This window comes from Panthera leo, chromosome D4 (assembly GCF_018350215.1).
Source record: "Panthera leo isolate Ple1 chromosome D4, P.leo_Ple1_pat1.1, whole genome shotgun sequence".
Classification (NCBI taxonomy): Eukaryota; Metazoa; Chordata; class Mammalia; order Carnivora; family Felidae; genus Panthera; species Panthera leo.
This window is the reverse complement of record NC_056691.1, coordinates 74366452-74380031: the sequence shown is the minus strand read 5'-3', so window position 1 is coordinate 74380031 and position 13580 is coordinate 74366452. Positions and strand designations below refer to the sequence as shown.

Genomic DNA, 13580 nt, shown 5'->3' with positions numbered 1-13580 from the left:
ACCCAACAAGGTTAGTACAGTTACTACTCTGGTCTTACAAAGTAGGAAACTGAGACACGGAGAGCTTATACGTCTCTGAAGGTTATACTAATACCAGTGGCAGAGCTGGAACTTGAACCCAGGAAGCCTGATTCCAGAGGTGACACTCTTAACCAACCAGTTATGCTGCCCTTCACAACGATAGGAGAGTGACACTCATTTATTGCTCCAAATTGACTATTCATGGACTACTCTTCAAAAACGGACCCTTTAAATCTTTTCCCCTTGGAAGCTGGTGTAATGTTACACTTTGTCAGTAGGGGGTGCTGGAGACATTGGAGGAAGAAGGGCTTTCCTTCCTGGTTCTGGAGCGCTCATGGTAGCAGGATCCCACAGCCCAAGAAGTTCCTCTAATTATCTGGCTCTGGCAGTGCACACGGCTTCTCAAGTACCAGTTCCTGCCGCGCAGAAACTTCTCCAAATCAGGTTCCTGCAGTGTAGACAACTTTCCAGCACCTGGATCCTGCATGGTAGTAAGCAGTACTTAGCAGCCAACAGCTTCTCCCAGTGCCCACCATGAAACTGGGAAGTGCCTCCATCTCTGAGATAGCTTTCCCTGACACCTTAAAGTGCAGATTTCTAGAACATCCCATCAACACAGCATCTCAAGAGATTTCTCTGCATCCAGTGAGCCATGGCCATGTCCTTCCCTACAAAATCCAGATTTCAGCTGGGGATGGGGCATAGAGAGATCTTCCTTGAGGGGCTCTATCCCAGCCCTAGGGGTAATGACTGCTCCTTACATGTGGTGCTCTTCCTGTATTCTTTTTTTTTTTTTTAATTCTTTTTAGACTTTATTTTTGATAGAGACAGAGCACAAGTAGGGGAGGGGCAGAGAGCGAAGGAGACACAGAATCCAAAGCAGGCTCCAGGCTCTGAGCTTTGAGCTGTCAGCACAGAGCCCGGCACGGGGCTCAAACTCACAAATTCCAAGATCATAACCTGAGCCGAAGTCGGACACTGAACCAACTGAGCCACCTAGGCGCCCCATGCTCTTCCTGTATTCTTTATAGTCTCTTTACTTCTTACTTACAATCCATGATTCAAATTCCTTGTTATACTTAATAATTCTTTATGTTAAACTTCCCATATTCAAATTACCATGTGGCTTTTGCCTTCTGATTGGATCCTGAGTGACACAAACATGTAAGAAGAGGCCGCCGAGGAGGTCAGGACAGCCAGTAATACAGGCATGAACTAGGATGGCAACACTGGGATAGAGACCAGAGCCCCGACTTATAGATTTCTCAGGCAAAGCTGGCCGGTTCCTAACTCACAACCATACAGAGAAGATTCTGGGAAAGGAGGTTCTTGATTTCTTCTGCCACACCCAGAGCTGAGAAGGGAGGTGGTCCTGAGGCCAAGCTGACAACACACAGATCATTTCCTCTTGGGCTGTTGGAGGAGCCCATGGGATGTTCGGGTGGCCATATCCAGAAGGAGGTTGGAAATATGTAGCAGAAAAGGGTAAAGGAACAACGGCTGGAAGGAAGCAAGAGGGCTTGCTAATCGTGTGTGCATGATCAGTTCACTAGGCTGTAGCGCCTCTTTGACTCAGGGGACCCCCCCCCCCAGGAGCATCAGTCAGGTGAAGGGAAAGGACACTTCCCCGTGGCTTCTTTATCCTTGGTCCTCTTCTGCTGCCGGTTGTCACGCTGCTCCATGCCCTGGACCCATCCTCTGACCCAGATCCTTCTTATCCTATGCATTCCTCACTACCTCCCATGCCAAGGTCCCACTCTCCTTCCCCAGAGAACCCCACATTCCTAATGTGCTGGAACCATTTCCTGCAGCAGATATAACAGGTGCTTTGCACGTAAAAGATGCTCCTTAAATGTCACTTCCTGCTTCAGTTCAGTTAGAAGCCACTTCACAGAGGGATGGGAAGAGGCTTACATCTTATGAGTTTGCCAAAGGGTTTTTGGCCTCAGGGTAAGATCTTTCTTTGAAGGATTTTCGAACAATTACAATAAGAATAATAACAGAGGCCACAGCTGGAATTTCCCTCTAACTATGGCAGACTAGATTGTATCAGAATGATCCTCCTGCTGAGAGCAGTTTAAAAAGCTGTAGTTTGTTGGGTTTTTTTTTTTTTTTTCTTAAATCTGTTTGAATGCATCAGAGAGTGCGGAGAGTTGAAAGGGACATTGAGGTCTTCTGACCTTCTCAAGGCACCTGCCAATTCCTAAGCAGGGTCGAAGAGGCTGAAAAACTGAGCGGGGGCTTTTAGCAGACTCACAGCTTGGGGCAACAAAAATCAGAAGTTGAGGCCTCACCCTGAAGGAGGGATTCACCCCACAGGAGGAGTCCTGGTTTCAAAAAAGTTTGTTTTTTTGTTTTTTGAACAGGTTTTCAGTTAAAATCCCTGAAGAGGAAGTCAGGGCTAACCAGAAATGGACCAGGCCTCACTAGGACTGAAACACAGAGTCAAATCTATCCCACCCCTACTTTTCTCAGAAGCAAAAGTAAATCCTGTCTAAAGTAATATCCAGAGTGGGGGCACCTGGGTGGCTCAGTTGGTTAAGCATCCGACTTCAGCTCAAGTCATGATCTCACGGTTCCTGAGTTCAAGCCCCGCGTTGGGCTCTGTGTTGACACCTCGGAGCCTGGAGCCTGCTTTGGATTCTGTGTCTCCCTCTCTCTCTGCCCCTCCCCTGCTCATGCTCTGTCTCTCTCTCTCTCTCTCTCTCTCAAAAATAAACATTAAAAAAATTTATTAAAATAAAGGAATATCCAGAGTCTTGTACTTCTCTTCAGCTGTTCATTTGTCAAAAAAAGTCTAATATTCAATCCAAAAATACCAAGAAGACCAGAAGACCAACTGACCGAAAAGCAAAAGAAAACCAATCTAACAGAAGAACCAGAAACTGGAGTCAGCAAACATCCACTTCAGAACACCGAAGAAAAGTGATGACAGGAAAATGGATCGTTTCAGCTGAAAACTGTAACCTGTATTTTAAAAAGTCAATTAAAAATTTTTCGGACTGGAGCTGAAATTAAGAACTCTGTGGAGAGGATTAACAATCAACTAGACACAAATAAGGGCAAGAGTCATGAAGCAGAATGTGTAGGAAACCTTCAGACTGAATCAGGAAGAACCAGAAGAACACGAAACACAGAGAGCCACAAAAATGCAGTGAAAAGGTGTTCGCAAGCCTGTCGTTAGAGCCTCAGAAGGAGAGGGGAGAGAGGAGGCCGGAAGCTACATTGAAAGAAGCCGTGTCACAGAATCAAGACGCATTGGGAGCCCCCCAGCAGGAGAAGCATAAAGGAAGCGACACCAGGAGACATCAACACACACACCGCAAGCCCACAGCAGAGATAGCCATCACAGCCAAGGGACTGAGAGCTGACTCTGCAAACAGAAAACAATGAAAGCCAAGGATGTCTTCCAAAGTTTTAAAGAAAATTAACTGTAGTGCCCTAGGATTCTTGACAGACCAAAAATACCTTTCAGAATTCAAAACAACACAGAGGCTTTCCGGCCAACAAAAGCTCCATCTGTCACCAGAGGATTGGTATTGGAAGGAAAATGCTGACGGTACTTCCAAATGCGCTCGGTACTATGCTATACTAAAGGAAATACCAAAGGTTAGTTCCAGGAAAAGGGGAATATTCACAGGTAAATGTGCAGAAATGCAGGCAGACACAAAAAGTAATAAAGAGGTAACAAATAAAGAATAATAGAAAGTATACGTGTAGATAGATCGAAGTATAGATAGATCTAAATGAATACTGGCTGCATAAAGCACTGATAATAATGCCTGTTGTGGGGGTGCCTGGGTGGCTCAGTTGGTTATGCATCCAACTTTGGCTCAGGTCATGATCTCATGCTTTGTGCATTCGAGCCCTGCAATAGGCTCTGTGTTCACAGCTCAGAGCCTGGAGCCTGCTTCAGATTCTGTCTCCCTCTCTCTCTGCCCCTCCCCTGCTCATACTCTGTCTCTCTCTCAAAAAAAAAAAAAAAATTAATAAATAAGCATTAAAACAAATTAAAAAAATAATGCCTGTTGTGGTTTAAAATAGAGAGAAGGGCCGGTTCAGTCGGAGGAGTGTGTTGTGTGACTCTTGGTCTCGGGGTCATGGGTTCGAGCCCCACATGGGGTGTAGAGATTACTTAAATAAAACTTTAAAATAAAATAAAATACAGAGAGAATTGAAACCCATGATGACAATGCACAAGAGGCAGAACGGCGAAAGGGTTCTAAGGTCTTTGGATTGTCCAGAAAGTGGCGAAAGCACTCTCTTGGACTCGAATAAGTCAAGGACACGTGCCTAACTGCAGTGACCACTCAAAGCACAGAATACATACGTCCTAGGCTACTAGAGGAGAGATTATGAAAGAAAAAAAATCTCAGTGCAAAAGGAGACAAAAAAAAAGAGAAAAAAAAAACAGAAAAAAAAGAACCAATGGAAAATAAACCATAAGATGATACCAGTAAGCCCAGATCTATCTAATACATCAGCAAATGCATTAGACATAGCATAGGAAATGCTCCAGTGAAAAAGCAGAGAACAGATTTTTTTTTAAATTTTTTAATGTTTATTTAGTTTTGAGAGAGAGAGTGTGTGCATGCAAGCAGGGGAGTGGCAGAGAGAGGGAGACACAGAATCTGAAGCAGGTTCCAGGCTCTGACCTAAGCTGAAGTCGGATGCCAAACCAACTGAGCCACCCAGGAGCCCCCAGATTTTTTTTAATCACACATGCCCATAAGAGGGGCACCATCAATACAGAGATGCAGATAAGTTGAAAGTAAAAATCTGAACAAAGATATACTGGGTAATCACTAATCCAAAGAAAGCTAATGTATCAAAGTAGATTTTAAGGCAATAATCTAATAGAGATAAGAAGAGACATTCCATAAAGATGAAAGGGTTTCAACCCATCTGGAAGTTTTAACAATTCTGTATTCGTGTGCATGTCATAATAGAGCAAAACTTGTCAGAAGTGAACTAAGAGATACGTTCACACAAAGACGTGTATGTAATTGTTCATAGCAGCATCATTCACAAAACCAAAAAAGTAGAAACAACCCAGCTGAAGAAATATAAACAGAACGGGATACATCCATGTCATGGAATATTATTCCGGAATAATAAGGAATTGATCATTAATACTAAAAAATAAAATCATGATACGTGCTCCAACATGGATGAATCTTGAAAATATTGTGCAAATGTTAGAAAAGCCAGACACAAAAGGCCACATACTGTAGGATTCCGTTTACATAAAATGTCCAGAAGGGGAAAATCCAGAGATAGAAAGCAGGTCAGTGGTTGTCAGGGCTGAGGAGAGTGGGGGGATTGAGAGTGACTGCTAATGGGGATGGGTTTTTTTTGCGGGGGAGGGGGAAAGGTTATGAAAGTGGTCTACAATTAAACAGCAGTAAAGGTCATGCAATCCTACGAATACACTGAAAACCACTGAACTATATACTTTAAAGTGGTATGTTTTCTGCTATGTGAATTACATCAAAGCTATGCAATACAAAAATGTGTCAGAAGTAAAAGGAAAAACAGAAGATGCATAATCATAGTTGGAGGTTTGCCACTCTCGGTCACTGACAGACAAACCAACCCCAATCAGTGAGGATACAGATGTGAACAACACAGGTCAAAGCCTGCACAAACGGACTCAGCTAGCAAACAGCACGGAGCAGCTGAGAAATGCTGTCGTCGATGGAGCCCTGGCTTTGGACCCTACGACAGACCAGACCTTGTACTTCCCATGCAACACCTCAGCTAACCCCCCTTATCATCACACACCCCCTTATGGGTGAGGAAATGGAGGTACAGGAGGAAAAGAGAGGGTAAGCATCTGGCCCAAAGTGACCAGCTTGCTCTTAACCTCCCTGCCACACTGTCTCCAGGGACTGAATTTCAGACAGGTTTGACTAGAATCTTTATTCCCATAAACACACCCCGTGGTGCTGGAGTAATGCCGTCTGAGGCAGACTGAATCGACGTGAACTGTTAATGACCTACTACATCAGCAAACACGTACACTGGGCTCCTACGGTGTAGAAGCCATAGTGAGAGATCAAAAAAAACAAAACAAAACAAAACAAAAAAAACCAGCAACAATTTATTGTGCTCTGACTCAAGCTTGTAGCTCCAAGTTGCAAGTACTTTCCATTCTTTATATTATCTCATTTTCACAATACCTGCCGGTTGCGTATGCTAAATCCTCATTCCATGCACGAGGAGTGACACCCCAGGGTGGCAAGGGACGCTGCTCCGAGGAGCGGAACCTGGATCGGAGGAACTCCAGAATCCAGGCTCCGAGCCCCTCCCTCCGCACCCACCATCTGCACTGTCTCTGTGCCCGTCCTCAACACAGAGCCTTAAAGCAGGGTGCGTGTCCAGGTATGAGTTCTGAGCTTCGCACGACCCTGTGAAATAGGCAAGACAGAGATCACAGAATTTTCTAAAGGAGGAGAGCCAGTGGCGAAGGCAAAGAAAGCGCCTGGGGGGGCACACGTGAATGCTCTGCCCACTAGGTGAGACCACCAGAAACTCAGGAAAAGGCAAGGAAGAACACCTCAAGGAGCGTCTGGACGTTAGCCTTTCATCATTTAACACAGACATGTTTATTCTGTTACTATACTTACCAGGGTTTCCGGTTGGATGATAAATACGGGCTTCTACGGAGCCCATTCACAGCCCACATTCCTTCTGTGGCAGGGGAGCGAGACAGTGACTGCCTTCATGAATTACTCTGATGGAGCACAGCGGCCCTGAGAGCTGGCTAAAGAGAAATGCCTAAGGTAGCCATTTCCCGGGGTGGGTCTATGTACACGATTTGTCTTCTCTGGGCCCAGAGAAAGCAAACAGTCAGACTGGCCTCTTACACAGTAAGTCACCCACAGGATTACATTTCGTGTTCACCAGATCCATTTAGAAAGAAGTAAACGGACACTCAAGAGAGGTTACGTGACCTGGCCAAGGTCATGCTTCTAAGGAAGCAGCATATCTGGGACGAGAATCCAGGTCTCCTGCTAACTAGGCCAGTGTTCCGTCCGCAGGTCCGACAGGTCTGGGACACCTCAGTCACGTAAGGCTGGAGGACCCTTCTACATGTGGATAAAGGCATAACAGATAGGCCAAGGGCTAGACTGGAACAGAAAAAGCCAGAACTTCAGCTTTGGAAGGGAAGCTGACAATCATCCAACTACCCATTATGTATTCATTTATATAAAGATGAGTAAACTGAGGACTGGCCAAAAGTCACACGGCTAGAAATGTCAGCAGCAGGACCAGAACCCAGGTCTGTGCCAACCTCATTCAACTGAGCATAGAGAGCAATCTGCAAAGGCTACTCTAGAGATGACAAAGCCCTCAATCCACTGGGTTGGTCTGTTTTCCCCTCAGCAGGTCTAGGCCATGCACAAAAATTATAAGGTGAGAATTTTGTCCTTCAGAAATTGAGTCTAGCTAGAAAAATGCGCATGTGCACAGGAAAACAGAATTGATAACGTAAAACATCAATAAAGGCAGCAGCTACATTAAGAATTTAAAGGAGGCAGAGAAGCAGAGCATGTTCTATGTTGAAAGGCTTCCCGAAGGAGAGGTAAGTAAAGCTGGGCTTTGAAGCATGCATAGGAGTTCAAAGGATGAGATCGAGTAGGTACATTAGTTCAGGAAAGAGTTTCAACTTATGAAGAAGTTTTGTGGGAGGTGAAGCCAAAATCACAGATGCGGGCTGGGTCCTGCAGGCTGGGGAGCCCTTAAATGCCAGGCCAGGTCTTTTGGATTTGAGCCTATGGAATAATTGGTCTTTAAACTTGCTCAGGAGCAGAGAACCTGAAAACCCCTGACCTCTTCATGGAACGTCAGGAGTGACAGATTAGCGTCAGAAAACAGGACTGCTGCTCTCGGTCTGGAGTATAAAACCACAACCACAGGCATGCATGCCTTTAAACGAAATACATCCTCAAATCAGACAGAATCAATCTTTCCCAAACAGTCCCATTATCAGTTACGTGCCGCTGGTTTCTCTCTTCTGCCTCCTAGAAGTCTGTGTGCTAGCAGACAACACAGGGCCATTGTTTGTCATAAAACAAAGGGCATGAGAAACTTACAAATGGAGAACGTTCTGAGAATTGACTTCTTTCCTTCCAATTAGGAATTCTGGAGGCCCGAGACAATGCTACAAAGAGCAGAGTCCTCTTTGAGGTTCAGTTTTCCTGTCTGACATGAAGGAGCTGAGGACAGGACCATCACCTGAGACTGAGCTCTGGACACATGGTTGGCCCAGTAGGGGCATCTTCACATTTTCTGGGCTCTCCAGACAATGAAGGGCATGGGAGAGGCCTTCCATCCATGCCCATGGTTCTAAGCAGCATAGAGACTGGTTTGGAGTGGGACCAGCTTGGCAACCATCAGCTTCTGAAAGGGCCAGGGGTCAGCATGGGATGTGGATAGGTATTCCTGTGCAGAGTCCTGAAGCAAGTACGATACCCATGCTCTGACATGACTGACAGTCTTCTGAGTGCTCCCAGATGCTTCTCTCCTCCCCTGGGGCTCACCGTCAGCCGCCTGGCGCTCCTGAGCCTTCCTGAGGACCTTCAGTCTCGCAGGAAGCGGAGTACCTTCCTCCCTAGGTCACCTGGCCAGGAATGGGCAGCACCCAGTACCCAGGATGTGGGCTTCTATGAGCTGGCAGGGGCACGGAATCCTTGGCAAGTCCGTGTGTCGTGTCCCCACTGCCTGGGGAAGCTGCGAGGTCACCAGGAGCCGGATATAGTAGCCGCCAAATACTGCCAACAGCTGCTGGGCCATTTCCTGGAAGAGGCAGGGAAGCAGAGTGAAGGCCACAGAGAAGCATCTAATGTACGAGGGGAAAGCCAAGTGGTCCTCACACCCCTGGACCAGCAGTGATGCTCACTGGGAAGAACCCCGCCAGGTCCTCACCTGGGGCTCTTGGGAGATGCGTGGCCTGGTCTGGAACCCCAGCTTTGCAGCTCACCCCGTGGGGTTCCTGCAGCCTCAGCTTCCTTACCTCCAAAGTAGGTGACCTAACTGAACAAAAAAGCTCTGGAGTGCCAAAGCACTAGAGACATTACCACTGATTTATAGCAACCGGTCATACACACACACACACACACACACACACACACACACACACACACTGGTTCCAGTTTCAAATGTCGGTGAGACTATAAAACCCATGAGGTCAAAGTAATGCACTTGAAAATCACTAGTAAATGAGGATGGGGTTAGGGGATCATCCCCATGACAGCAGGATTCTTCAATTCCTACAAGGCACCTGCTGGCTTTCTTTAGACAAGTACTCCTACTATATGAAGAGTTTGCTTTTAAAAAGCAGATTTATCACATAAAGGCAAATACTTACATGAGGCATATAGAGTAGTGCATTCATAGAGACAGAAAGTAGCACGGTGATTTCCAGGGGCTGGGGAAGGGGGGAGAGGGGGAGTTCGCATTTTGTGGATACGGAGTTTCAGTTGGGGAAAATGAAAACGTTCTGGAGATGTTTGACGGTGTTGGTTACACGACAATACGAATGTACTTAAGGCCCCTGAATCGTATGCTTAAAAATGGTTAAGGGGGCAAACTTTCTATTATATCTATATCCATATCTATATCCATATCTATATCTTTATCTATATCTATATCTATTTATATTTTCTGTAATGAAAAAAACTTAAACAGTAAAAAAGAAAAAAAAGAATTTAAAAAATTGGATTTAATGCATGCTCTTATTAACACATTTGTCTCCAAAGTTCCATTAATTGGACTGGCAGCTGGGATTCCAGGGGAAATGCTTCCGTCCTGTAGGTGCGACACCGAAGGCTTACACAATCTCCATGAGCGGTCAGCATGTAATAAAGTAAGGTATGAGTCACATCAAGGCTATTCGTGTCAGTAGAGCTAGTGATTAAGAACAGGCTCTCAAATCAAAAGGACCGAGTGGAATTTGAGCCTAGCCCCCGACGATGGACCCTGAACAAGTCCTTTGCCTTGCCGAGCCTTTTTCTTCAACAGGAAAAGAGGGAAAATCACAGCACCTGTTTGGGGGAGCTGGAGTGAGAATTAAATGGACTAATTGATAGAAAGCCCCCCACCTAGTGTTCCTGGTGTTTCCTTTGAGTCATCCTTGGTGCTAGAAAATACTGAAAACCTCAAATAGTCTGCCACTCCCTAATTCAGATTGGTCTCCTTGCCAATCTACTCTAAAATCAACAGCATAAGGAGCAAAGAACCGCGGCAAGAAAATTGTACTTAGAATTAGGAGGGCTGGCTTCTGCCCTTGGCTTTGCCACATTCTCCCTTGCTCGGTGACCTGGGGCAGGTCAGATGACCTCTTGGAAGCCCATTTCACCCGACCAGGAAGAGGAAACATAATCCACGCCTCACAGGGTATGCTAAAGGGTTTTATGCATAATAAGAAATCTGTTAAAATGTAAGAGGTGATTATAACTATTTCCCTATCTTTCACAGGCGTTGGTTTCCTATTGAAATATGATGGTCTATCTGGCCCATGCTGAGACTTGGGCACTGATTATATTTTCCCTAGCCAAGTTACAAAAGGTAGCTACTTTAAAAACATGTGCACACACGCTTGATATTCATGACAGGAAATTGTATTACTACTCGTTCGAATGAATTTGGAAAAATAATTTAAAAGACCCATCAGATTTAACAGGCTATGTCATATAAACCCAGGCATGCCACAGTAAAGTACATGACCTTATCAACCTTTTCTGCTCTAAAAAAAAGTCAATGGGATTCAAGTGAAGACATTAATATATTTATCATTCTCTCTCTTGAGTCCCATTTGCCAGTCCCCCTACCCCCCACCGATGCAAAAGGGAAAGTCTGGGCTGGTTTGCACCTTTAATCTTTCCCTGAAAAGAAAATTCAGGTGCTTCCCTGCATCACAGCATGCCTGAGGTCACCCCTCTCTGCATGTCTCCCAGCCAGTGGGTCCGACCTCATGGAGGACACAAGCTGAAAACCACACTATCAGATTTCTGGTCATATCGAACCGACAGCTTGGGTGGCAGGGCCCGATAGAACTCGGGCTAGGGGCACTGGAATTCAAGAGAGATGCCTATAAGAGTTACACATCCAACTGCAATTTAAGTAAATGGATGGATAGATGCCAGACTGATTGAAAAATAGATTTAAAAAATGACCTGAATACTCATTAACATGTTTATGGCTAGGTAGGCTATGACCAACCGATCAACATGCAACAACCAGACATTCCGTGGAGCTACCAAAAAGAATACCCAAGATATTAAAAGATGGGGGCGGAACCCAGTAAGCAGAAAATGATTCCTATAAATTATTTTTTCAAATGCTAGAGTAAGGAGGGACACCTGGGTGGCTCAGTTGGTTAAGCATCCAACTCCAGCTCAGGTAATGATCTCACAGTTCATAGGTTCAAGCCCCACATCAGGCTCTCTGCTGTCAGTGCAGAGCCTCCTTTGGATCCTTGGTTCCCCTCTCTCTCTGCCCCTCCCCCGCTTGTATGTGCATGCTCTCTCTCTCTCTCAAAAAATAAACTTAAAAAAAATGCTACAGTAAGGAAAACATATATTGAAAACTAGTAAGCTAAAAGATACGTATGGCCTCTACCTACTCAGTGAAGCCATCTTCCCTGGGATTTACAACTTGAAGCTCCACACGGACTCCACACAAATACCCTGTGAGGGACGGTGGCCCTGACGGGCCCAAGTGCCCCTTACCTCTGGCTCAGCCTCAGGCACGAGCTGGCGAAGCTCAGTCTGCAGGAGTGGCCTCTCCTCCGAATGAGGACTGCTGGGCAGGAGAGGGGCTTCCTCCAACAGGTCCTCAGGCCCCTCTGCTGTCTCAGGGCTCACTCCTGTTTCCATGACAACACACAGCTGGCTCAATCTGCTTCTCAGCAAGGACTGCAGAAGAAAGAGAGACAGAGCTTGGATGATGTCCGGAGTTGGGTGGTATGTAGGAGGTTGGGTCACTCACTGAGCTGTATAGACCCCACAGAGGACGGATGGATTCATCTACAGACTCAGATGTTGACCTCAGGAGTATCTGGAACTGAGCCACATTCGACATATCAGATAATTACCTACAAAGTTCCCTACAGTCTTTAATAGCTTCGAAAGCATTTTTCTTTCCATGCTCTCATTTGCTTTCAAAGCACCCTGGGTCATGGGTATCTTTATCCACATGTTACAGATGAGTCAAGTGCAGCCCAAAGGCCTTGCCCAAAGCCACACAGGAACAAGTGGGCTGGGATTGGGCTACACCACAATTCTGACTTCAAGACCAGCACTGCCAGGGCTCCAGGCAAGGCTGATCCCAGGGAAGGAGCACAGGGCTCTGAGACGGGAAGGCTGCGCTCCAAATTGGGCATCACCAACTGGCCCCATGACTGCATTCACGCAGCGACAGGACTTCTCAGAGCCTCGGTTTCCTCATGTGTCAGATCAGAGCAAGAACGCCCTGATCACAAATGATAGGAAGGCATTTTGAACATGGGAAAGTCGTCTAAATACCTGGTACTTTCCCCAAGGTTCCCACTGCCAGAACCTTTATTAGTATTATTGTTATTACCATTTATTGTTAATCTAATTGCTATATTATTAATAAATATATATGCTCACTCTAGGAAATGTAGAAAGTGCAATTAGCTGAAAAGGAGACTAATTGAAATCTAGTTAAAAAGTAATAATTCCCTAAGCAAAAACAACCACTGATTCCACATGAGTGTTCTTCCTTCCAAGTAACTTTTCCTTAGGCATTTTTCCAACACTGAGGAAATGCAATCTACACAATGTGGCCTCCTGGTTTATTTTTGTGTGTTTGCTTTTTCACTTGAGGCCTCTTACCTCTTGGCTAGTCTTCATCTCTTGAATGTGGTCAGACAAAAACTGCACACAGTTCTCCAGGTCGAAGTAGACGAACCAGAGCTGGGGAGAGAAGCCATGACCGCTGAGGCTCAAAGCCAGCCCGACCCTGAACTCTCCATCCCTGACACTATCTTCCACCTCCTGCCTCCTTGCTGGAGTTCGGCCCTTCTGAGGACAAGCATGTTCTCTGGCGGGAACGTGCCATTCTGCTCTCTCCTCAGACTAGCGAAGTCTCCTTTGTACAGCTGGGAGAAAGATGGCTTTGTGTGCACATTTGGAAAATGTCAAACCCTGTTCAAAATGGCTGCAGCTCCATTTCCTACAAGCCACTGAGCATCCCACAGAGATGCCAAAGCATCCCAGACATCGCGTTTCCACCTGGAGCTACCACCTTCATCCTCAGGGGCCGGGGGGCCTTGCTGTCTGGAACCCCACATAGAAAGGAGTGAAACCCTTCAGTCACCCACCCCCACTGCTCAAGGCCAAGGGGGAGGAAATCCAACTGGGGTGCTCTGGGAGGAGGGGGGCAGGGTAAAAATTACTTCACCATTATCTCCCCTTCCTCCTCAACCTCAACAGTCCTCAGAAGGTCAAGTGTAACACAGCCAAGCCAAAACCCTCCAAGTTCACTTACGATATCTTGTGGACTCCATACCTGCCAACATCACAACTGAA

The 13580-nt window shown here is 46.0% G+C and overlaps 1 protein-coding gene across 6 annotated transcripts in view; it reads right to left on the bottom strand.

Annotated features, from left to right (window-relative positions):
- Positions 1 to 5168: 5168 nt before the first annotated feature.
- TMEM268 (transmembrane protein 268) overlaps positions 5169 to 13580 on the bottom strand; it is a 33688-nt gene continuing 25276 nt past the window's right edge. For 4 of the 6 annotated variants that reach the window (XM_042912641.1, XM_042912639.1, XM_042912640.1 and 1 more), the window contains 3 exons: positions 12885 to 12965; positions 11757 to 11942; positions 5169 to 8823 (listed from right to left, as the gene is read on the bottom strand). In XM_042912641.1, coding sequence (XP_042768575.1) covers positions 8644 to 8823; positions 11757 to 11942; positions 12885 to 12965 — 447 coding nt within the window. In that variant the 3' untranslated portion in view covers positions 5169 to 8643. Of the gene's footprint in view, positions 8824 to 8952; positions 9061 to 11756; positions 11943 to 12884; positions 12966 to 13580 lie in introns of those variants that run through there. The other 2 variants (XM_042912643.1, XM_042912644.1) reach the window with 2 other exon arrangements.